Source organism: Vidua macroura, chromosome 4 (genome assembly GCF_024509145.1).
Source record: "Vidua macroura isolate BioBank_ID:100142 chromosome 4, ASM2450914v1, whole genome shotgun sequence".
Lineage (NCBI taxonomy): Eukaryota > Metazoa > Chordata > Aves > Passeriformes > Viduidae > Vidua > Vidua macroura.
The window spans coordinates 29,902,500-29,928,624 of NC_071574.1; the positions used below are offsets into that span (position 1 = coordinate 29,902,500).

A 26,125-nucleotide genomic window follows, 5' to 3' on the forward strand; every position below is an offset into this window, starting at 1 on the left:
CAAGGGAAAAAAATTTTGCACAGCAAGTGCAATTTAAGGAAGTGGTAGCATCTTATTGTGCAACATCACAGCATCATTAGCCAAAATCAGCAAAGCATACTTGATTGGAGAGTTGCAGAGTGTTGTGTCAGACATACCTCTTCGACAGGGCATTTTGGATGTGCACTATTCATGAGTGCTAGAGGAAAAAAAGAAGGGGTTACAGAAGACAAAGAGGAGGTGAAGGAGAAAAAACCAAGGCTTCAGAGTGCCAGAAGCCATGATCAAATGGGTTAGTCATGCAAGAATAGTGCACGTGCCAGTGATGTAAGGGGATAACTGTAATGTCTATTCACAACACTATTTATTTCACTTTTTAATTTCCTAAAAAATTAAAATAAAAGTACATTGTATTTCTAGTCACATGCTAATTTTAACAGTGGCTGTTTAGAAGTTTTCCTTGCACTAAATTAACCATGAAGAATATAACTGAACATGGAAATGCCCACTGTATGGCTCAACATGTAAACATATTGGGAATGCAGAGAGGGAAATCAAATCTCTTTGAATGCTTTTTCCAGTTTAAAATCGTCGTTTATTTGGGTCTGCCTTTTCTCCTTTCCAAAAATAATAATTTACACTGAGGACTCGATACAGGTGCAAAGAAATTGGGATCCTCTACCACAGAGGTAAGGGCAGGCAGATTGATCCCAGAAAGAGGCATACCTCAAATTATTTCACATCTAAATCAGTTCTATAAAAATTGTTTGACTAGGTAAATAAATATCTTGCCTTCACTTCCCTCTTTAGAGATCTCAACATAGCACTGATCTAACACACACATTAGGGGAAAAAAACCCAAACTGACTCAAACCAATCAAATCCAAGATTACTTTTGCAAAGATGATGGAAGAAAGTGTTCTTTTGGTAAATGTAGTAAATACAACTGCTTGGGTTATAACCCAATTCCAATGATAAAGGCAGGAGAAATTAGAGCTAATTAATGAGGAATGTAAAACGGAATTGATAAACCTGTCACCTTTCTTCACTATTTCTTAATTTCTGGATAAATTCTACAAGCTCTTTCTTCCTGTGAGACTCTAAATGTGCTTCTATTTATCAAAGTGCTTCTATTTATTAAACAGGAAAAATCTAAAAAAAAAGCCTGAAAGACCTTTTTCTTTTCTTAACACAGGCAAAAAAAAAAATCTAGTGAGGTATCTACGTAATCCATCAAGCTCCAAAATTCAAGTAAACAAATAAACTCTCTTGAAAACAACATATTTAAAACATTTATATAAAAATAACTTTACTAATTGATATATAAATATATAATAATGTCTCCTTAAGAAGACTAATGCCCAAGCCATCATGTATATTTTCAGAATGTACTCATTCTTCTGGAAAAAAAATCTCTCAAACATTAATGGAATCAAGTTACTTCCATGTTTATAAACATTTAATATAAACATTTATTTTTTAATGACACTGACAAAGGTCTTCCCTTCTTCTGTCAACATCTCCTCTACTTTTGCTGTCACATTATTTTACAACCACACTTTTAGAACATATTTTGTTTTGGAAGCTCTTAAGAGGATTTAAATCCACAGTAGAAACAGGGATGAAAGCTACTGCATCTTCTGCTCTCAGGTAGTCCACAAATGCTAGGGAAAAGAAAATACAAACTTTCTAAATAATCCTTGTCCTCAGACTTGCACAGCTTTTATTCCTTCACTATTTCTAAGAAAATAATTTAAATTAAAAAGTGCATGAAAGAAGACATGAATTGTTAAAATATAGTATATACATGACTTAAAAAAACACAACCTGCAGCCATTTTTCTGGCCTTGTGGTCTTTCCTTTAAGTCCATTCTTCTTTCCCTTTGTGGATTGTCTTGAAAAAGCATACTATTAATTCTTCCATCGGAAAAATACAGATTTCAAATTATGACAGTTTTAAGATTTAAAAAACCTATTTTCCATCATGGGAGTCAATGGAAATGTATTTCAGCACTGCTTTATACACTGACAACTGAAAAGAGTTGGTTTCTCAACTTAAACAATAAGAAATGCTCAGGGTGAGAATCACTAACATTTTCAGAAGCTTATGCTTAGGGGTATGTAAGTAAACAAGTAAAGTAACTTCAGAAGGGGAAGGAGAGGAAAATCTCAGTGCATAAAACCTTCACTTTTTCAACTTATAACTGTATTGGTCTTGTGGGGGGGAAAAAATCAAATCAACTCATACCATTGTCAGTATTTATTTCTGTTAGCGTCAATGAGGCACTTTATTAGCCAGTGTCAATGAGGCATCTAAATGTGTTTAACCTTGTATAGCATAAAGGATTAATGGTAATACTGTAAATAGAGGGCAGATCAGTGACTTATATATTCCTCTTTTCTATGTATTTCTTAGAAGAACTATTTAGTGGGCTTTTTCCAATTATTTTTAAACGTGTGGAGGCAAAGGGTATCCTATTTGTGCTGCATACTTATGTTTCAATTTTTTTCCTCTACTGTTTCTTCTCAGGGTCCTACTTTTCAAGTGTACTTAATAGGTCATTTGTATTTGAAATACATACATATGGTGCAAGGGGTATTTTAGGCTTTGGGATCAAAATGCCTGTGTAAGTACAACTACCATTATACCTCAAACCCATAAACTTTGATGCTACAGACAAGCTGGTGGCAACAGAAGTCTGACATGCAGGTTTGAGCCTGTAGAAGACAGCTGGGCTAGAAATTACAGTCTTTTGGGCAACCTTTTAAGGCAATACAAAGACAACTAAAGTTACCAATGATCTGCTCTGAGATAAGACTCTGCTGTGGGCACAGAGTGCTTCCACAATGTACACACTGCATAACAATATTTGTGTGCTTCCATTAGCAAAACTGTATGAAATACTGAACAGTTTTGTCATTGCAGAGTGTTTTAAAAGCAAGTTAAATTTTGCATTAAAGATTGGAAAGATAGCCTCAAATAGGCCAAGCCTTTCTACAACAAGGACATGTGCTAATATTTAAAAACACGCCTTCTTTCAATGCTTTCTAAAACCAGGTTAGACATTTCTTCCAAACCTATGAAATATGGAGACTATTAGACTAAGAAGTTATTTGTTTCACTATATAGATGACTAGGAATAAAGGTTGTTCATTATAGTATCTCAAGGAAAGCCTCAAGGGTGAGCAAACACTCCCTCCCTTACCTACAAAGTAATGCAGTTTGAAGAACTGACAGGATGTTCCCATGGAAGAGGTCATGCTTGCGGTCTTTGAAATATCAAAGGTGTTACATGACTGCAGAGATCCTTCCTCAGGGAACACTAAAATGATCAGATAATCCTCAAGCCAACACCAGAAAAAAGAGCCTTGATTTCACCCAACATCTGATTAGACTATTTCTGTATGGAAAGGTTGTGAAGAAAAGATGTCGAGGTTCAAACTAATTGGAATTTTTCATGCATCTCTGCAATAAGAGAGTTTTTTCCCAGACTGTTTCTTTGCACAAGGGGGAGGTCTTGTTCCTTTTCTGGCTGTGTTTCCAGGCATCTCAAGGAAATATTAGATTGTCTAACATTACAGCTGGGCCAATTTAATGCCTGAATGTAGCTAAAGAGATGGTGATGCCCAATTCCCCTTCCAAACATAGATTTTTGATTCCCCTTGAGTGAACATTACCACTCATGTGACTCCAGAGTGATAACAAAGTAACCACGTCTGTACAGTTGTTGTCCCACTTTACCTCCCTGAGCCTGCTTACCTTGGGCTCAGACCACCAGCAGCACAGGGGAAGGAACATGCCACCCCCAACAGCAGTCTCTTTCCTGCCCCTGTTTCCTGGCTCCAGTGCTTCTCTGTGCAACTTCAGGGAGGGAACTGATAAAATAATAACCTATGGGAGGTTACAGGAATTCCTCTTGCCACCGCCAGGGTAGTCCTCTGTGCCTTTTTCACAGCTGATCTGACTGTTAGGCATTGTAGAGGCTGGCATTGCTGCTGAATAAAATCTTCATAACTACACCCTTAGAGCAAATCCATAGTTTTACTCAAATTTGACAATCATGATTTATGAAAGCACTTCACTCTTTCCTACACCTTTCCTTGGTGTTCCTGCCTCTGCACCATTCCCTGTATTATGCCAGCCCAAATGTTTGTGCAGATGGGGAAGAGAATGAGGTCACAGAATTGATCTGGCTGGGAAAAATGGGAGCCAAAAGAATCTAGGAAGCCCCCAAGCAAAACAAACAAAATGAAAAACAAACAAAACCCACAGCCAAAAATGGCTGCAAAACTGCCAAATGGAAAGCCACAGCCTCAGAGTGCATACAAGCTGTTACACATCCTTCATTCAGCCATGTATTTATTTAGGACAGAATGAGAACAGAACAAGCCCACAGGTTCTTCCAACATTTTAGGATAAGAGACTTGCTTCTGTAGCCCTGCTTCCTAACAACAGCCTGGTCTGGAAGAGTGGAGAAACGAGTGAAAACACTGTTCCCCTTTGTCTCACTGCTGCAGCATTTGGCCTGTCTCTTTCCACTTTCTTTGCCATTCTTGTGCAGTTGCTGTGCTGGCATCAGTGTAAACAGTTTCACTGACTTCAGTGGGAGTTAGATAAGAGTGGTGTGTCCAGGCCTGAGACCATCATTAAAGATCCTGGGGTAACTTTTTAAGAGTTGAGATCAAAAGATTACTCCTGAGCAAATCCCATGTTCACATGCTTGCTTCCTTCAGGTTATGTCTGGCTCACTTTTCTGAATCTTATGGAGCAGTCAAGAACTGAAAATGACACCATGTTTCTATCTGGAGTTGTGGTCAGGGCGCCAAAGGAAAAAAAACCCTCTTTCTCTCTGGCCACAAGAAATGAAGAGACTTATCAAAACAAAATTATATACAGTATTGTCCACAGGTGGGTAAGCTGAAACCCTGTACATACTTATCATGTTTCTTCCAAATTTGAGAGTAAGAGCCCAAAGAATCAGGAATTAGGAAAGACAGATTTCTAACTCTGTTAGGGAAATATACTTGTCCAGAGAATACCAAACTTTTTCCAGATTAATGGCAAGGGAAGTTAGGAATTATTCGGTGTCCACTGTAATATAGGTCCATCCTAACAGCACTGGGTAATGGTGTACAAAAACCCTATAGTTTCATATACAATGCCTTGCTATGTACATGGATATTATTTTGCTAGCTTATTATCTGAATAATTCACATGGTACTTATATTTCATCAGTTATTCACATGTTAATAAGTAAATAACATGAGCCACAGCTTCTTGACTGGATCTTTATGTGTTATGCCTCAAAACAAAGAATCACTTGCTATTGCATTTTCAAAAACATAGATATCAAATGCTTAATGATCTTGTAGATGATTTCTCAGTTTGGCGAGGTACTGGGGCTTAGGCGGTCTGAATCAATTTCTGACTCCACCACAAAAGGCCCTCTGTGATCTGGTGCTGTTTTCCAGTTTCCATCTGTGGCAGCAACAGCACAAATAAAGTGCTGCATTTTAAGGACAGCATCAGGCAGACTAGCTCTGAGTAAAGCTTTCACGATGCCCTTTCACTATCTCCAATCTAATCCACACTAATGAGTCCCTGACTAATAGGTCTAGGAGAAACAAATCAGTACTACATACACTAATTTATTTTTCCCCATAGCAGAATTCTGAGGGCTGTTTCATTAATATGAAATTAAAGTCATGGACAGAAAAGAAATAAAACTGAAAAGGGGAAGAAAGTAACAGCATAAAATACTTTGAAAGATGCATCTAAAGAAACTCTCTGCCTGGAAACACCATGAGCAGGGAAAGGGGAAAAGGACTTAAATGCTGAAATCAGGGAAGAAGAGTTTGGACTTTCATTCAAGATTTATAAACAATCTTTTATTTTCCAAAACAAGCCCAGTACAGGAATCTAATTCTGTCCCCAGTACAGTGAAAAAGCAGTTGCTGCAGATTTCTGCTAAAATTAAACAAACAATCTATTTTGTCAAATTAACTAAAAATTGGGCACATCTAACCCAAGCTTTTCAGAGAAGGATCACATCTGTGCACAAATGCATTAGTGAATAAATAAGAAAATGTTAGCAACTGGAAAGAAGGAACAAAAAGATGGTCTAAAGAGAGAAAGAAATTACAGCCCCACAGCTTACTGCTTACTTACTTACAGCTACTTTGTTTTCACATACCAAGGTAAACAGTTACTAAAAATAAAGATGTAGCAATCTTACAACATTACAGTTCTCAAAAAGGAAAAGTAAACTTACATCTCTTGATTGCCGCTCTTATGGATGACAAGGGTCCTTGGCTTATTGAAAAAAAAGAATTGTTAAAACATGGTTAATGTCTCAAAGAAAAAACAATTGAGTAACACCATGCAAAAATTCCCCATATATTTTAAAGGATTTGCCAAGCCTGTTTTTTCCCCTGTGTTGTTATCTTACAGAAATTTGTCCAAACCCCTGGACTATACAACCGTACCCAACCCCTTTTAATGAAAACCAGGTTACAGCTTGGCTTCAAAACTCTGCAAAGATAGAAAGCCAATTATTAAATCCATTATGTCTCTCGATCCTGTCTTGAAGTTCGTATTCTGTTTCATGTGGGCGTGCATATTCACAGATTGTAAGTATTTAATGACTTATATTCTCATAAATAAATAAAACTTACACAGTAAAGTAAAAACCTACAACCCTTTTGCTAAATATTTTTAACAATTACTTAACAACTTGTCTTCCCTTCCAGTTGAGATAACATTTTTCAGTAATAAATTGGTGGGTGGGGTTAGGAAGACAACATGACCAAATATTTGTTGATACGCAGGGACAGAAGAATGTTTCCTTTTGCCAACTCATCTGTTTTCTTAGTAAGACTAAGGTTTCTGATGGCTCTCTTCTGAATGTCCTATTTAAGAGATACAGCAGTCCCTACTATTTCTGCATGTAAAAAGCAAATCTAATTTGGAATTATCACTTTCAGAAATTTTGCAATTTGAAGAACATGGTATTAATATTCTTCCACTTTGTGCTAAGCTACAAAGGAATTAGAACAACACAAACAAACAAACCAGTTCAGAAGAGAAGGATTTTTTCTCTTTTTTCTCTTTTAAATGCAAGAGATAAAGAATATTTATTGGTGAGAAGCCTCTGGAAGTGCTGAATGGACTTTTTAAAGGCTGAAAATAAAGAGACTGTATCTGGTTCAAATTAATACAGTATCTTAACAACAAAACAAAAGTATACTAATCAAGCCTTTTCCAGAAACCTTCCAGCACCAGACTCCATCAGCAAGAATGTTAGCACAGGGAGTGCATTAGCATTTTAAGTCTGCTCTCGTGTAGCACACCAACCCTGTCAGGACTCAGTTTAGCTCCACATGCACATGATGGCTGTAATTACTCCAGTGCAATGAAGAGTGGGGGGGATTCGGAGGAGAGAAGAAAGAGACAGTCAAAAAGGATGTGGATGAAAAACGTCTTCCCTCTACAGTCATTCTGGAAACTAATTAAGACTAGAAATGAATGTTGCTCTGACTGAACTGTTTTCTGAAACAGTCTGGCTAGTCTAGGATAAACAATACCTATTTGTCTTGTTTCAGAAACAGTTCAAATGTGGCTTGGCCTCAATCCACGCTGCTCGCAAAGCTGCTTTAGAAAACATTTCTATCAGTCATATTTCACTGTGCATTTTTAGCAGGAAAGGGTTCTAATTTTCCTTCTAAGTGTCCCATCAAAATACAGCCTTATCTTTAAGAAACACTTTCAGTTGTGTATTCTTCACAGATGTAGCCCAGACTCTTTTCTTAGTTCCTCGTATCTCAAATCTCTTTCTTTTGGATGTTCATTTTTGAAGCTTTATTCATTTGCTTTCATTACTCTGAATAACTACAATCTTTAGGGTTTTAATCATATTTATTATCAGACAGGAAGGAGACTGAAGTCTGGTAATATAAATCTGAAATCTCCTGGATTATTACTTTCTGTACTGAGAATTCAGGATTTACTTAAGTTTTATAGGCAGAAATTAGGAAATCTATGAAGTATGCACATTTAAGTATCAGTAAGAACAAAAAGAAACAAGTTCTTTCTTCCACTGGCAAAAACCCTTTGACCCATTGCAATTTGCCTCAGAATCTGATAAACACTTTCATATAAAAGCAAGTACTTTTGGCTGAAGATCATAGGAGTCATCACATAGACCAAAGTTCAAACTTTCCATACGGCATGAGGACCAAAAGGATACATAGAAAACATTTTTATAATCAAAATGCAAAGAACAAAGAAGAAAAATCTCTCATGAAACCAACCTAGTGAAGCTGAAGAATGGATATATCAAGGACAGCAAGGCAGCCCAAATATACAACTATCTGTAATTTAGAACCCAGGACAACATGGCTCTATTAGAAAATTTATTAGCTCACAGGCAACACAAGCTGTTAGAAGACAGTTTTTCCTTTTCCACTTTCCATTAACAGGTCATTCATCAACAGCCTTTTGGCAAAACACTACATTTCCTACTCCCAGGAGAGTCTGATTCACATCTAGCTTACAATTATTTAAGTCCTTTAAAAACATGGAAATGACAGTAGACACATTATTTTTTTTTTTCCCCATGAAGCCCCGTAAAGGAACTGCAAATTTCATAACCTCATTATATACTAAACCCCAGTAATTTAAATAAGATTCTGTTCTTGGGGCAGCTGGTGATTTTACCCATACCTTATGCTGAGCCTACCCATGCCTGCTTGATAGGAAGCAATTCCTGGTCTCTTATTCAGTGTTGCAAAGAGAGAAGTGATAAGGTTACTAATAACCTCCTCTGCTCCACAGTTAATGACATGTTTTCTCTCAAGCCATCCAAATAATTAATATAACCAAATCAAATTTAATTCTCCTATTTGATGAGGTAGGAGCTGCAGCAATTACTGTACTGTATGGCTCTTGCCTCTTTCCCACCTCCTCCTCCTGTTCATAAGGGACAGCAATGAACCAGAAGGCAGAAAAATAATCCTCACAAATGCACATGCCAAGGAAATATTAATCCATCCAAAATGTGACTCTCCCCACAACTACATGAGAACACCCGAGGGGACAGTGTGACAGTAACTAGCTGTGGGGATGGGAAACAGCAGCTCCTGTGCCACCCTGCAATGTACACAAGAGAAGTTTAAACTCATATTGCTGGAAGAAAACCATGCAGACAGCAGGAAGTTCCAAAGTATTAAAGAATCTTATAAACATTAGCAAGAACACCAGACTCATATCTAATGCAGAATAAGTAAAAATGCAAACTAGTCATCCACTCGTCCCCCCCAGTCTTTTAGCAGGCAGGACTGAATAACCAGAGCAACTCCTCTGACATCTGCACATTTATCCCAGACCTTGCTAACTGTTAATTTAAATCACAGACTTGGTTTCATTTCCAGCTAAGGCAATAGCTTTGATGAACTTCCCCTGCCAACTCCTCAAAATCCACACTGCACCCAGAAAAACCCACTCAATAAGTTCAGAGGGGATCTGTAAGTTGCTGTGCCTGCTATGCTGAAAGCAGTTGGGTACTTCAAGTCGGCAGCGATATGAAAAGGTCCTATGGGTCACCATTTCTGAAAGATAAAGAACTTGGAGTGGTGTGTTTCAAGTTGTTAAAACACCTACTCACTCTTTCTGGTAGGCTCTACTCTGGGTTTCAAGGACAGGTTTTCTAAATATAAATACTTGAGGAAAATGCTTCAAAAACGTGTTTCAGATCTGTGCATTAGGAAAATAAAATTGCCACAAGGTAGACTGGGCAAAGAGCTGTAAACTGTTCAGTGGAGTAAGTGCACTTACTGTGCATAAACCACAGTTTCTCCCTTATCTGGGGCTCTGCTTTGACACTTCCTTGACTGAACACTGTCTCTCTTCAAACATAATTTCAATGTAGCTGCCAGGTTTCTCAGAAGGCTGCTCCTGCAGGGTGACTCCTGACCCAACACAGCAACTGTGTGAGCATCACTCACCTCAGCAGTCCCCACAGAGAAGAGAAGGGGAAGTGCTGTTTAAGTGGAATAAAGCTCAAATCACACAGCCATCTCCAAGGGAGCAGGCAGGGAGTTGTGTCTGCTCAGAGCAGGAGAGCTACCTAAGCCGAGAGGCTTGGAGGTATCGGGCTATCTTTCACCCACCTGGTCCTTTAGCTGGTTCAGGAGCAGCAGAGTCTCCAGTTCAGAGGAGGGCACCTCATGGGCACATTCCCACAAGCTGGCTGACAGTGAGGCAGCTTGGCTGTTGAGTGCAACCAGGCAGAGGATTGATGGATTTTGCTTGCCTCTGGAGATCACAGACAGGATTGGCTTGTGACTGTCCCCTTCTAGCCTGTGAGCCTACCCATAGCCATCTAGGGAGGGTCTCCCCTGGCTATCTACAGTCTTCTGCTCTACAAGTTGTGATACGGCTTGGGACACAGAAGACATCCCAAGCTACTAGCTTGTCTCAGAATCTCTTTGTCATCTACTTCCATACCCTCCTATTGGCTTGCATGGGATTCTCAGTAGGAATTGAGCAGCCCTTCACACTGCCTGCTTCCTTTATCAAAACCAGGACCTTTAGTTTATTTATCTAAACTGACATAACAATGAATATTCTACAGGAAAACTGATTGCACTTTTTTCATACATCACTCTAGACATACATAAAAGCCTAAAGGGGAAAAAAAACCAACAAAAACAATGAAAAAGAATGATCACTTGTTCCAAAAAAATTAATATTCTCAAGTATCTATTCCAACATCCCAAAATTTCTTTCTGTCAAGTTATATGAAGCTTTTCATAAAGTATCAGTCTTTAGGTTCACATACCTATGAACAGTTAAACATATGTCTAATTGTGATGGTTATTGACCCTGCTTTATACTCACATACAGAGCAAAAAGAATTAAAATGTCGCTATTTTTAATGTCTTGTGACTTCTTGGAATGTGAGCCAAGAATTTTAAAACAGCTCATGCTGAAATTACTGTAAGGCAAAACACGAGTTTAATGAAAAGCATCATATTAGTTATTTTCATTACTGTTACTTTAGAAATCATGCCATCTTTGTAACAGCCAGTGTACTACAGTACAACATTCTAAAAACTTATTAAAAGACACTGCTCCAAGCACAGAATGTTTTAAATGTCACCTAAATTATTTCACTGCAGACTGAATTACATAAAGATGGTAGTAACTTAATAGCTAAATTAGGGGTGGTGCAAAAGATCAGTTTTACCACCACCTGCAGGCCAAAGACAGACTTGCTAGTTCTACCAGAAAGCTCCTAAAGCTAAAACGGAAGACTCACAGCTATCCCAAATTCATGATGTGGGTGCAGTAGATAGAATTGTATTAATCCTGTGGAAGTCAATTTACACTGAACATGCAACCACAGTGGTCAGCTGCTTCAATGCCTCCATTGCTGAGGAGCCCCAGTCCTCTAGCTGATAGTGTAAATTAGCTGATATGGCACATGGAGTCCAGGTGCACTTTACCCATCAGTGTCAGAGAAGCAGACAGTGCACAGCCAGTACTCCTGCCTTCCCCACGCTCATCATTTCCACCAGCTCTCTTGTGTTGGTGCTGGCACGGTCACAAGTCTGCTGGATCAGCCACGTGGTTTTGTTAACAACAAAGAATCCCATCCCAAATATCCTGATTAATTTTCAGCCAGACAGGCCAACTGCTCCAGCTGGCTGCAGAGCCACATGAGCATCAGGGTGGCACTGGAGAAGTGATCGGAGTACATGGGGAGGCCAGCAGCAGTCCTTGGGGTAAGCAGCTCAACCTCCACTGACAAAACAAACCTTAAGTCCATGATTCTGCCACTAATCTGACAGTAAATCACCAAATGTTGGCTATACCTCATGTCAGCTGCTCTTCTCATCCTTCAGTATCAGCTGGTCCACTCTTTATATTTTTTTTTCCTGTTAGTGCTGATCATCCATATTGGCTCAGTAGGAGATCAGACAAGCACCAGAAAAAACACGGTTGGCAGCAGTCTGTCCCCCACAGTCTTTCTGTAAAATGAACACTTGCATGTTCTCTGCCAGATCATGGGGTATTGTCCTGGCCCTGCAGGTACAGGAGGCTAGAAAAGATCTAGTCACCTAAGAAATCACATGCGCAATAGTACAGATAGGTAATCTAGAAATTAAGACTTATCCCCACACAACTTTACTTCTCTCTTGGGTTCAGCCCCAAAAGCAAGAAATCCTGAGCCAGTAATTAAGTCCAGCAACAATTCAATCCTCATCAGTATGCTGAGGATGTCTGCTTCTGCATCACTTAATGAATGCCACAACCGTGACTTCCCACTGTCTGGACAAGTGAGGATGTAGTTAAGCAGCAGCTAAAATCCAGCTGCTCTGCTAATTAAAACAGCTCACACTGATCAGCATAGGGAAATCCTTTCAGGAATTGCTCTCTAGCTGTTTCTTCAACTACTTATTACATATTCATGGGCTTGTCACTGTCATACTTTGGGATCGTATTTTAGCAACCGAACCTTCAATTTTAAGGCAGAACACAGGCAGGAAGTCAAAGCAAATCATGGCAGCAGATGATAACATTTCACACTTCAATTCTCACAGCAGCCTACAAGTCGTGAGGTCACAATGGTTTCCATATTTAATAATGTCCAGCTTAGACTCTGAAGCTGAAACACCTCCCAAATTTTTTGTGAATCTGAGTCACTTGGTTTGTGTGCACCCTGAACTAATCTTTCCTGATCCTGAGCTACAGACATTCTAGATAGATTTCCCACAGCATTTTCTTTCAGTCAACAACCCGAGCTGAACTGCCCCTAACCCCCAAGATGATTGTATAAACACAGCCATTCCAGAAAGGCAAATGCCAGGAGCATGATTCAAGTAATTCTCAGTCTTCACTGCATATTGACTGATTTCAGCTCCCAGTCAAATGTATGCTACAAGAAGACTTTGGCCCTCCTGTAACAGCTAAAAAGGCTCCCCACTATGCCATCTATCAACATATCACACTCACTGTTATGATAAGCCAGCTAGTATGTTTTGATTAAAATCAGTAAATAGTATTTGTGATTAATGGCAATTTAATCTTGGTAGTAAATAATTCTAGGAGCAGAAAGCACCTATAATTTTAATAATAGCATAATAGCAATGTAGCACTGTAAATGTAAATGAAAGTATCACTGAATTGTTATAGTGATAGGGACGGGATATTTGGGCCCAGCCACAATTACATTCAGACATGAAAGTAACAGTTAAAAAACAGAAGGGAAGAAAAGTGCTTTCAAATAGAACAATTTAGATGTAAAGTGCAGCTTCTGCTGATGGAAATACTTTACCATAAAGTCTACAGAGCTTCTGCATTTGCACATGGGGAAAGATGACAGTGCCCTACTTTTACAGTTCAAGAGTACAAAACAAAGCCTATATCTGAAGAATGGTTATTTGATTCAACTATTTGCAGTTGCATTTCAGTCACTAAATCAAAGCCTGCTCTAGCTACTGACGGGACATTCTGCTTGCTTCCTACATTTCTGTACATCAAATATAACCTGGTGGCTAAATGAGCTCCAGAACCTTTGTAAATGACATCACAGATGAATAAAACCTGGTTTAATCATGAAGGATGAGCAGGACAAAGGCATAAAGAAAACCAGTAAATCTGGATCCACAGGATTCAAGATGTCTTTACAGGGCTTTAACTGTTATAAAGTATGAATATTAGATTTTCTTCAAATAGTTTCTATATTTCACAGAACATATGAGTATGGTAGTAAGATTATCTTTAAAGTATTGTAAAGGGAAAAAGTGGTATGTCAATGCTCTCATTTGACTAGAAACATTAATAATGACTGTAACAAAATACAGTCTACTTTTATAGCAGTGAGTATCTTAAATCCCTACTAAATCACTTATGTGCAGATCAGCAAAGAGAAAACAATAGGGAATAGTGGGGAAATCACCCAAAGAAATTAAAAGATGGGAATATTTCAGCTGGACTTTTGAAAACAGAGAAGCTTCAGAATAGAAACACAAAAGAACACTGCTCCAGAGAAGAACAAGCAAGAACAAAAGGGTGTTGACTGCAAGGACAAGAACTCAGCAAGATCCAGACAACACATATGCTGGAGGTGAGGAATCCAGTGGAGAAAGCTCAGGTGCCTGCAAGTATACAGACTTCGAAGACATCACAGCAGTAATCACACCAAGGCAACAAGGTACACATGTTTCTTATTCTGCCTAGGTATGTTTGTTTCCTGTGTAAAAATCTGTAAAATATATGCCCATTTGGTTCAATTACTGTACATCCTTTGAGAGGAAACTAGAGTAACAAGGAAGGAGTTCCTGGGGAATCTTGAGGCAATGAGGCTTCCAACAGGTGAATCATTGAGTCTCACTTCCCAGGAATACTACTAAATAGGTTCTACACTCAGCAGTTGAAATAGTATCTGGATCTTGCCTAGTCAAAGATTAGCAGCACAATTTCAGCACTGTAATACAAAAGGCAGATGTTTGGGATCTAAAATGTAAAGTTCAACCTAATCCACAGAACTGGGATTATGAGAAGCATTCAGTACTGGTGTGACCTCAGTGCCAAAAAAATCAGTTGAACACCTTTGAGAATCTCAAAAGTACAACAATTGCCAATGCTAAGTTCTTTGACAAGTCCCATGCTATAGGATTTCTGTGCTCCTTCAGCCTAATTCAACTTCTTTATAGGCCAGCCGAGTCAAACAAGCAGCATGAAATGTGCTGGAGCTTAACCTTTAGCTGAGTGAGGAAACAAAGGGAATTTCCTTATTGTTTTAATTATAGATGTGTGTTGGGAGTAAAGGCATTTGTTGTGAAGGGACAGCCTACATGACAGCAATATTAATATATATGCACCAAGCATAGTAAAGTTTTAACTGAGTGCTTAAAAATGAGAAACAAAAAAACCAAAACCCCTCGTACAACATAAATGTGAACCAACAGCCAAAAGATGTGTTTAAGAATACTACAAGGTCATCCAAATAAAGAAACATGCTGGTTTCAAACAGGCCATTTGTACTTATAAACAAATAATTTAACATGCAGCAGAAACACTAATTTTCAACCCTCTTACATTAAAATCTCACAAAAGTAGAACTATCTTCATGCATGATCACATATGTTGCAATGTACTGCTGACTCACCCAGTTACACCCTACACTATGTGAGATCCATGAACTTTTAACAGTGGCCCTTACAGAATGCACAGTGCACAGAAATTGTCAAATAAAGTCTCACAACCACACCCTTCATTGGACCTGTCTTTCCAGAAGGAACTCTGCATGCAGCTCAGTCAGAGAAATGGCATGTTTTCCTGAACACTTTTCCTTTGCCCTTCTTGAAAAGCTTCCTTTTCTTCTATGCCACAGATATTCATGAAGCTTTTGGTTACAAAATACAGAAAATACAAAATACAGAAAATTTGCACTACACAACAACAGACCATACATTCAGATATCTGTAGATATTCAGTGTTTACCTCTGAGCTTAAACATGACCTTAAACTTCAGTCCTTTTTATACATTCATAGTGATCCAGAAACTCTGAGATTAAGGTCAACCACTCCAAAATCATACACATCAAAGATTATTTTTCAAGTCTTTTAATTCTGATTCTACAGGAAGGTTGCTAAGGTATAGTGTATAGGACTTTGCTAGTCCAGGCTGGGGAAAAGTATTCAAGTTTATACATACTCAAATTATTTTCCAAGAGTGAAATAGAAGCACTGACCCACAGAGCCAAAGAAATTTTTAAAATCATTCCCATGCCTACAAAACCTTCATCTATCCCACTGCAAAATCCTGATAGGTGGAACAGCACTGAATTTGCTGTAAGAACAAAATACCTACCTCAACAACCGAGAGAAGGCTTTTAACCTCCGGGGACATTTCTCCAGAGATCTCATCTTTGAGCAAGTCACCATGCAAACATACTACAAGACAAAAGGAACTTCCTCCACCCTCAATCATATATCCTGGCTGTCTTACAACATCATGGACCTCAAATTATATGGCAAGACAGTAAATACTGCAGTCTCTAATGGATGATTACAACTTGGAAGAAATAATCACTATCATTTTTGCCACCCAACTAAATTTAGCTTCAGAAACAAACACCTTGTAGAACAGATTGAACCGGACCTTGTCAGAGCAAGAGCCCTAAGAAATACCTCTCCAAAACATTTCACAGCCACAGATATCAATGCCCTTCCCTCACCTGTAAGTATCCCCCAAACACATAGCTCTATCACATGCTCCTCCATGCACTTCAATCAATGTGCCACAAGTCATCAGGTAAATTAGGCAGAGGAAATTAAAAAGAGCCACAAAGTGTCAGCTTACACCAGCAACTAAAAAAAAAAACAGAAAAACTAGGGACCAGTGGGGTTACCCTTCTCTTATAACAACCTCTTCATCTCTGACCTTTAACCTTTGATCCATAATTTTTACAGGGACAGGTGTAGAAAATAAATATTACTTTTTTTCAATCTCCATTTCAACTTAAAAGCCCTGAATTCAGATAAGGTGGTAGTTTCTCTAATTTCCACTCTCAGTGATGCCCTTAATTCCAAAGGCAGTAAATAATTCCCATCCTTTTTCTTGTATCAGTCAATCTTCTTGCCTATTGCTAAAATGCCACTGGGCCTCCAAAAGTAGTAGTGACCTTTTCCTTAAGACTACCTAATTGATTGACATGATCTATTTAAAAGCAGAACAACACCATATTAATTTTCTTACGAAGCAGCAAAGCTATAGGGAATGACAGCTCAGTCTCTTACACTACAGAACGTAGAAAGCACAATACAAAACTAGCAGACACCAAGCTCAAAAGAGCCACAGAGACTTTTCAACATGCAATGTGAGGTTAAGCTTTGGCACTGCTTGCCACAACACACTGTAGGTGCTAAAAGTGTGGATGAATTCAAGAAAACCCTAATGAAAACCTACCGTTGGCTAATAAATACAAAGTATCATTTCTCTCAGAGAGCAATGCCAGCAGGGCAAGGGAGGCGATCCTGCCCCTCTGCTCAGCTCTGGTGAGACACATCTGGAGTGCTGTGTCCAGTTCTGGGCTCCTCACCACAGGAGAGACATGGAGCTCCTGGAGCAGGTCCAGAGGAGAGCAACAAAGATGATGATAAGACTGGAGCATCTCCCTTAAAATAACAAGCTGAGAGAGTTGGGCCTGTTCAGCTTTGAGACAACTGAGAGGGGACCTCATCAATGTCTCAGTATCTGCAGGGAGGGTGACAAAAAGATGGAGTCAGGCCCCGCTCAGTGGTGCCAAGCAAGAGGACAAGAGGGAAGGGACAGAAACTGATGCACAGGAAGTTCCACTGAACATAGGAAAGAACTTTTTTACTGTGCAGGTGACTGTGCCAAATTGTCCAGAGAGGTTCTGGAGTCTCTATCACTGGAGATACTCAAGAAGCGTCTGGACATAATCCCTGCAGTGTGCTCTAGCATTACCCTGCTTGAGCAGGGTCCTTCACCTGGGTCACAACAACCCCAGGCATTGCAACAGGCCAAGGGAAGAATGGTTGGAAAATTGCCTAGTGGAAAAGGGCCTGGGGATGCTGGTTGATAGTGTTTGTTCATGAGCCACCATACATACAGGTCGCCTTCCAGGCCTGTCTCAGAAAGAGTATGGCCAGCAGGACCAGCGCAGTGATTGTCACTATGTACTCCACACTAGTGAGGCCATACCTTGAATTCTGTGTTTAGTTTTGGGCCCCTTGCTACAAGATGGACACTGAGGTGCTGGGAGTGTCCAAAGAAGGGCAACAAAACTGATGAAGGGTCAGGAGCACAAATCTTGTGACAAGCAGCTTGAGGGAGTTGGGGGTGTTTAACCTGGAGAAAAGAGGCTCATGCAAGACCTTATTGCCCTCTACAACCACATGAAAATAGGTTGGATCAAGGCGAGGGTCTGTCTCTTCTGCCAAATAACAAGCAAAAGAACAAAAGGAAATGGCTTCAAGTTGCACCAGAGAACTGTGTAGTCATTTCAGATCCGTCTTTGGTGAAAAAAATGACTGCTGTTATTAACAGAAAGCATTTCTATTCAGTTCACACTGTAAAAAGTTCATTTAACAGAACCCATTTCCTTGTCAACAACCTTAGAAGGAAGAAGATAGATTGAATAGTAAAGCAAATAATCTTTTGTCCTATACACTAGTAAGGTGTGGTGAGAAAGCCTCTCCTGCAGCTGTCATTAATGTACTTGTCCCATCATATTGTTCTCTTTCTTCCTAGCTATCCAACCTTTACCTGTCAGGAGCACTACATGCTTTTAGCTATTCATGAATCTATTGTTTTAGAAGGGGCCGTGGAAAAAAAGGCAATAAAACAACACAATGGTTTTAAAAACAGTTGTCCATAGAAACTGTGAAACCTCCTGACCTGGTCCAATCACAAAACAGTATCAGGACTGCTTGAACTAACACAAAATCATTAGGGTTGGAAGAGACCTTTAAGATCATCAAGTTCAACTGTCAACCCAGCATTACCATTGTAACCCCTGAACCACTAAATCATTAAACTGTATCATCCAGCACCAGATCCAGATGTCTCCTGACCACCTCCAGGGATGGTGACTCCACTACCTCCCTGAGCAACCTATTCCAATGCCTGACTACTGTAACAGTGAATTTTTTTTTATAATACTAATCTCAATCTCCCCTGTCTCAGCTTAAGGCCATTTCCTCTAGTCCTCTCACTTCTACAACTTCCTTTCAGGTTCTAATACTAGATACCAGATATTGGTGTGTGAGGGGATGGGGAAGCAGGAGTCCAATTACATGAAATAGAAGAATTATAATAGTAAAACCAAAGCTGTTTCTTTTTACTAAGCATTTATTCCAAGCAAAAGTATTGCCTAATAAAAACGTGGTATCACTGAGGTACTTCTTTTGCTTCAACCAGATTATTATGCTATAGATCAAAAGAGAGATTTACCAAAGTAATTACTGCTTGTGGTTGGAACATCCTGGTTAGATTTGCACCTTCTCTTTAATTAGAAGTCAACCTTTGCCTCAAGCCTCAGGAGACGGCAATGTCTACCAGTCAGATGACAAGCCTCTTGTAACAATGCTCCCAAGATGAAGATGCAGCTACACATATTTATAAAGACCATACTTCTACGAATACTTTCCATATTTAGGATTGCATGGCCTAACTTCAGTCCTCTAGAGCAGGGGACCTTCCTGGGGCATGACACCTGCTAGTGATCAGGCTGCTTGTAAGCCTCCAAGGGAACAGGCAACATGACATTTTGTATCACTGGATCTTAGTTCTCTTCTTGAAGCTGAAGCAGCTGGAACAGATGAAAAAGCAGCTCACCCTTGTCTATACTAGGGGCTAATACTCTGTTGAGCCTGTGATTTGTCACAGATGGCCAAAACTAGGGCAAATGCAGCATGCAAACATGGCTTAAATTCAAATGGTGATGTCTGCACTGAGCAAAATACCACTTTTGAACAGAGAAATGTTGTAGCAAAAATCAGAAATGCAATCTCTCACAAACGACAGCCTCAGAGTCAAAAGTACAGCTGTGCAAACTGCACATTATACTAAAATACATTTAAGAGGAAGAAATTATCAATGCGACAGGCCTCACTAGGAATACTTTACCCCCATGATATAGTAAGAATGCAACTGTAAAATGCTTTAAAAGAGTACTTGATCAATCATTTCAATGTTCAACCTGCCAAATCAAATGCTGGTACTTAAGGTAACTGATTCCCTATACTAGAATAAGGAGCAAAGACACCAAAGAAATGACTTACAATGAAATTACAAAGTAGGTGAGCAGTACATTAAGAGAGAACAAAAAAAAAAACAAAACGAAATAACAACCTCTTCTCTTTTATGCACATCAGAGTAAGAGGCCATAGAAATGAATACAATGTAACTGCAATCTGAGCTCTCCCACTCAAATTCCAGAGGCAAAGGAAAATGTAGATACTGAGCCTAGACAGAACCCTACATAAATCCTCAGGGAAATAAATGAAAGCTCCAACACTCTTAAAATATCAAGATGAAATTCTTTCAGAGACAACTTCACGATTACTACTTCTGCATTGTAAGTTTACAACCTGCTGAGTCTGCCTCCTCAGCCCTGACACATATCCTATAGGCTTCTCTTAGCAGCTCCTCCTCCTTTTCTGTTTTCTTTGAGAACATTATAAATACCTTTGGAAAGAATTCTTTCCCAGCCCTCCTTCCCAGCTACCACATAAGCTTCATCTGCTGTTTATCATTGAAATGTCTTGGGGAGAAAAAAAAATATAAAGAAGCAAAATTATAACCATGACTGATTAATTTGGCTTAAAAAATGTGCAATTGTGTCATTTCTGAAACCACCTTTTTAGAACTAATGTCCATCATGGTTGTTCATGCCCCAGATAATTCTCCTAATGCACAAGGAGTGTTGCTATGTGTCTAGATGGTCCTCAGTACTTTCTACAGCAGTCTATTCTGAAAGATGATGGGATGATGAAACTTGGTCATGTACACAAGATGCCCAAAGAAGCAGTGAAATTCTCTCAGTGAAGACAGAGGGTGAGCTTTTTTCTCTTTATTCTTTCAACAACCATCTCATTTGCAGCGTTATTTTCCATTATGAATTGGAATAAGCATTGGAGAGCAGCCCAGACAACGGAAAGAGTTGTTCAGGGCACCAGAGCAAGCAGTCCTTCAGAATTCCCTTTGCAGAAAGCAGGAACAGAGCATTCTTTTTATTAAAACAAATCCCTCTTCTCTGTTTAGGAATACGGGATTTAGGAGGCTGGCTAGGATACACCCTTCACAATAACTCTTTACCTTTATCTGTGAGACGAATAGCCAAAAATCCCCAACGCAACAGTGCCGAATTGCTAACATTAAAACAAACAGCCCCAGGAACAGGTTCTAGATACTCTTGTGATCCCTAACTGCCAAAAACTATGCTGAACACATCTGCCATTTATTCCTCAGCTCTACCTGTGATTCTTTTTTTCCTCATTTACAGATAAGTATAAACTGAGCAGAGTAAAAATTAACATTGCAAATTAAAAATTAAATATAATGATTTATTGTGGCAAAGAAGCTACCAAAGAAACAAGCTGCACAAAACTGCTCCAGCTTATTCTACTCTCAGAAGCAACAGCTCTGATGTGAAAGCACGTGCTGATTAGAAACACGTGATAAACAAAAGAAAGACACATAAGTAGATTCCAATCTCAAATTGCACCAGTTTAAATCTATATTTAACCTGTGGGATTGCACTGACTGAGTCCAAAATGTATCTCTAAGACTGAAAATAAAGGAGTCACATGAGCCTACTTTTAAGATAACAAGAAAAGTCACAACTGAGAGCCCTTGTTTCCAGTTCTGCCATTGATTGATTGTGGAACTTGCAAGAAATCACTCTGCTCCCCTGTGCTGAACCTGCTTCATCTGTGAAGTGGAAACACAACTATTTTTTTTCCTCTGGAAATCAGCCTTCTGATCCAACTAACCACATGAGCACTGACAGCAGCCCAAAGGAGAGAATGAGACCTTTCCTTCTTGGAGCAACACAGGCTTAGCTCAGCTCAGGACAATTGTGAAACTGCACCCCAAGGATTTGGAAAAGAGACTAGATACGTTTTAGAACTACCCCAACTTCTGACCTACTGGGAGGGTACAAAAGCAGGACATTTCTGTTTTCACAGCCTAAAAGCATGCTTAGAGCAAGAGTAACCTGACAGTCCCTAGCCTTAAAAATTGCACAAGCTAAATGTAATGAATAAGAATATCACAGTAAAACATCACCCAACATTCATTCTTTCTTCTACACACAACCCTTCCCATTCAGATGGAGTGCCAGAAAGGTTTCAAAGTCTCAAACTTCAGATGTGTATTACAGTCTGTTACACTGGCTGGATGGGCAAAAGCCTGAAATTTTCCTGTATAAAACAGAAGCATTGACAAGGCTGTCCAGACATTGCTAGTAGACAACACAAGGGTTTTAAACAACAGTGATGAAAAACTGTACTTCAGAATGTTTACGTGAATGAATTCGGTCCTCCTGAATATTAAGTAGCCCAGTGTTTAGACTGGTTTTTTTGGTAGTGTTTCCCACAGCACCATTTAGAAATAAAGTTAGCAAATGACAAACAAGCAGCCTCAGAGTGGGCTGAAAGTAAGTAGGCTCAAATCTCTTGTTCCCAGGAAATTTTCAAATCTTGGCTATAAAAAACCATCACAGGCCTGATCTAGCATCAGCATCTTCCCATGCCTGATATGAGCACCATGCTTGATTACGTGACCTGCATGACCTTCCCACCATTCTGTGATTTCTCAGTACAGAAGCAGCAGAAGTCTCTCCACACTGCCCCTCTGACTAAGGCAGAGCATTCACCAACAATATTAAGTTTAACAAAGACAAATGCTAGATCCTATACCTCAGATAGGGCAACCTTGAATGCACATACAGACTGGGGAACGAGAGGCTGGGGAGCAGCACTGCAGAAAGGGAGCTGGGGGTCCTGGTCCATGGCAATTGAATGTGAGATATTGTGCCCTGGCAGCCAGGAGGGCCAACCCTGTCCTGGGGGACATCAGGCACAGCCAGACAAGGGAGGGGATTGTCCTGCTCTGCTCTGCACTGGGGCAGCCTCACCTCAAGTGCTGGGGGCAGTTCTGGGTGCCACAACATAAGACACTGAAACTATTAGAGACTGACCCAAGGAGGGCAACAAAGATGATGAAAGACCTTGAGGGGAAGCCATATGAGGAGTGGCTGAGGTCACTTGGTGTGTTCAGCCTGGAGGAGAGGAGACTGAGGGGAGACCTCATTGCAGTTATGATTTCCTGGTGAGGGGAAGAGGAGGGGCAGACACTGATCTCTTCTCTGTGGTGACCAATGACAGGACCTGAGGGAATGACCTGAAATTGTGTCAGGGGAGGTTTAGGCTGGATATCAGGAAAAGGTTCTTCACCCCGAGGGTGGCTGGGCACTGGAATAGGTTCCCCAGGGAAGTGATCACAGCACCAAACCTGACAGAGTTCAAGAACCATTTGGACAGTGTTCTCAGGGATATGGTGTGACTCTTGGGGATGGTTCTGTGCAGGGACAGGAGATACATTTCATTGATCCTTGTGGGTATTTTCCAACTCAGGATATTCTATGATCCAGTGAAACTATTAAATGACTGACTGTAATGTTTTCTGTCTGTTTTCTCAAGACCTCAAAAGCATATTGATTTGCAAAACCACCTCATTTTAATTATAAAGAGGGGACAGTTCCACCACATTCTCAAGGCAGTGCCTTAGGATTCCCTTCACGCTCTGTTAAACGCTTAAGATCTTAATTAAAAGGTGTCTTTTCAGGTTTCACAGATGATCTGGGAAAACACATTCTTAAGATATAGTCATACTGTTACTGTGGTATTTCTTAAACACAGTTTCACAAAATCAACATTATATAGCAGAGGAAATAGAAATGCAGAGAAGCTTTCACTAATGGAATTCTGCTACATTAAAAAAAAAAACCCAAACAACTAAAACCAAAGTCAGATACAAAAAAACTATTCATAAAAATGATTACTTGATTTACCAGAGCTTCACTAAAGGGATCAGTAGCCCCTTTGATCAGCCACTACAAGTGCTTGTTTATAAAGGAACAAAAGATTACTTTTGTCTATTTGTATTGTTGACTTGATGCATTTTAAATAAAAAAGCTCAATTTACTACAATCAAATGAAGGCAACCAGCTGTAAAAGAACTCAAACACATTACAGTCACCAGGCAGACTACATGCAGTAAAACCTAGGATCTGTTTCTAGAAATGAATTAATTGTTTTCATCCCCCTCCCCATTTTTCACAGTAGACACTGATATTTCTGACTTTACTTCAAGTGATTGATACCCTACTAAATCTCTCAATAAATTGTTGCAGTTGTTAGCTACCTTCATCCACTCATCTCCAAGGCCAAGGCAACTACAATGAATTATACCAAATTATAGGACTGTGTTTCAGGATTTTTTGATCCATAATCCTTAACCAAAAGAAGAAAAAAAATCCAGTTCCTTCTACAAGCTTTACTCATGTTCAGGGATTAACTGCAAATATGCAGATGCCTGAAATCTTCTATTCTATTACTATAATATAATTTTCAGTTTGAAAACATTTAGAGGAATAAAGACCTACTTCTTTTGACCTAATTGACCTGTGTTACAGCAGTGCATGACCTGAAGCTATCAGAGACAATATTACAAGCATGACCTGACAGTAAAATCAAGAATTATAATTACAGACCACTGTTACCAGTAGAGATATATTTTCATACTGTCTGAAATATAACAGTTGAAGGGTGGCTATTAGGTCATGAAACAAAATGTCTCTTGATAAAAACTTAATACAGCAATAGGTATTATTTGGATTCAGTGAACATTTGTTTTGATATTACTAATGTACTATAGCTAACAAAAAATCAGCACAGAGCAGTACGCAAAATAGATACACAGGCCCTGCTCTACTACTCCTTGCTTTATCTAAACTCTCCTGAGTGTCAGATGGTTGCTAATCACAAGAGAGGCAGAAGATAATGTAATAATGCACATTTTGTAAACATTACCTGTTTCTCTCCCTTTAAATCATTATCTATGGTCTTTGGTTCATCTACTCTCCAGATTTCTTTCCCATGCTATGCTAGATCCCTGTATCACTCTCAGAATGGTCCCTCTTTCTGTAGCATTTCTCCCATGCTAAACATTTGACAGGCTAATAACCAGAACAGAATATTTGTCAGAGTTCCTGATATTGCCATAAAAATTCTTCTAAATGGCATCACCCTATAATAAAGTACTATATTAATGACCATTTATATACTGTTCTACCTAGAACAGGTTTTTTAATGTCTTTCACTGCAAATGAATTATATCCAAAGGTATGTTTTAAAACTGCTCCTGTCTCACTCCTGTCTTCATCCCTAATATTGTAAAGACTCAAGCACAAGCTTGAAATACATCTAGAAATACACAGGCAGAGACATATATAAGAATAGGAGATTGGAAAGGGCAAGGAATCTTGAAATCACAAGAAATATTGTTATGTGACCTTTTTGTTATGATGATCATGTTCCAGACCACAACCTAACCTTACAATGCATGAGGAAGAGTTGGGTATCAGGGCCTTTTTTTGGTCTCTTCTTATCCCACTGTTCCACATTTATACTTAGACTTGACAGACTTCTAGGCAAGATCTCACCAGAGTTTTGTATGAAATAATAAACCACTTCTCTGGATCTCTCTTGGAAACATCTACATCTGCTATTTCATCTTAGGTTATCTACCTTTCTTAAGGTTCACTGCTTATTCCTTCATCTTGTCAGCTGGTCTACCCACGTCTACATCCAATATTTCACAATAATTCTAGTGCAGAAACTCTTGTTTCCAGATCTTGAGTTTAAGACCTGTAGTGTCATTTTTGTTCCACTTGAGACCATGAGAGGGATAGTATCTTGTGTTTTTAAGCTATGCATCCCTCAACATGCAATTTAAGGAATAAGTAGCCAAGATGCCTCTGAACCATTTTATTTTCTCCTTCCCTTGTCATGAACTGCTCCCAGAGAGGACAGCATCCAAAGTGCAGCAGCTCATCATAAAATGGAATAAAACTGTCCCCAGTAAAATTCAAACAGCTTGGAAATGCTGCCTATGTTACAAGAGAAGTGTAACAGTTTTAGCTGTGCATGCTTCACAATTTAGTTTTCCCTCAGGTCTTCTATCAAGGGGCTCTGGCCTTGATGCAACTGCAGCTCTTTTCCAGGGCATTGATATGGCCAGACTTAGGATAAGAATCTCACCCAGCAATTTGTCACCACAGAATAATGTTTCTAATTATGAGAGATGAACCACTGCGTGCAGCAATATCAATTAGCAGAGTACATCATTTAAGTAAGGCAGGCTGCTCCTGTTCCAGCCTAGAAACAGCAGTGAGACATGCACAAAACAACACTACTCTTTAAATGGTGGATTTTCTTCTTCGCAGCTCATGACACAATGGCCAGTGAGACAGAGAAGGGGGTAGAAGATACATAGACAGAAAGTACATGCACTACTTACAGGAATGAAAGACTACTGAAAGTTGC

The 26,125-nt window shown here is 39.3% G+C and overlaps 1 protein-coding gene across 5 annotated transcripts in view; it reads right to left on the reverse strand.

Annotated features, from left to right (window-relative positions):
* Positions 1-26,125, reverse strand: part of SH3D19 (SH3 domain containing 19) — an 81,553-nt gene that overhangs the window by 35,742 nt on the left and 19,686 nt on the right. For 3 of the 5 annotated variants that reach the window (XM_053976196.1, XM_053976197.1, XM_053976194.1), the window contains exon 3: positions 6,252-6,292. In XM_053976196.1, coding sequence (XP_053832171.1) covers positions 6,252-6,292 — 41 coding nt within the window. Of the gene's footprint in view, positions 1-137; positions 179-6,251; positions 6,293-26,125 lie in introns of all 5 variants that reach the window. The other 2 variants (XM_053976199.1, XM_053976198.1) reach the window with 1 other exon arrangement.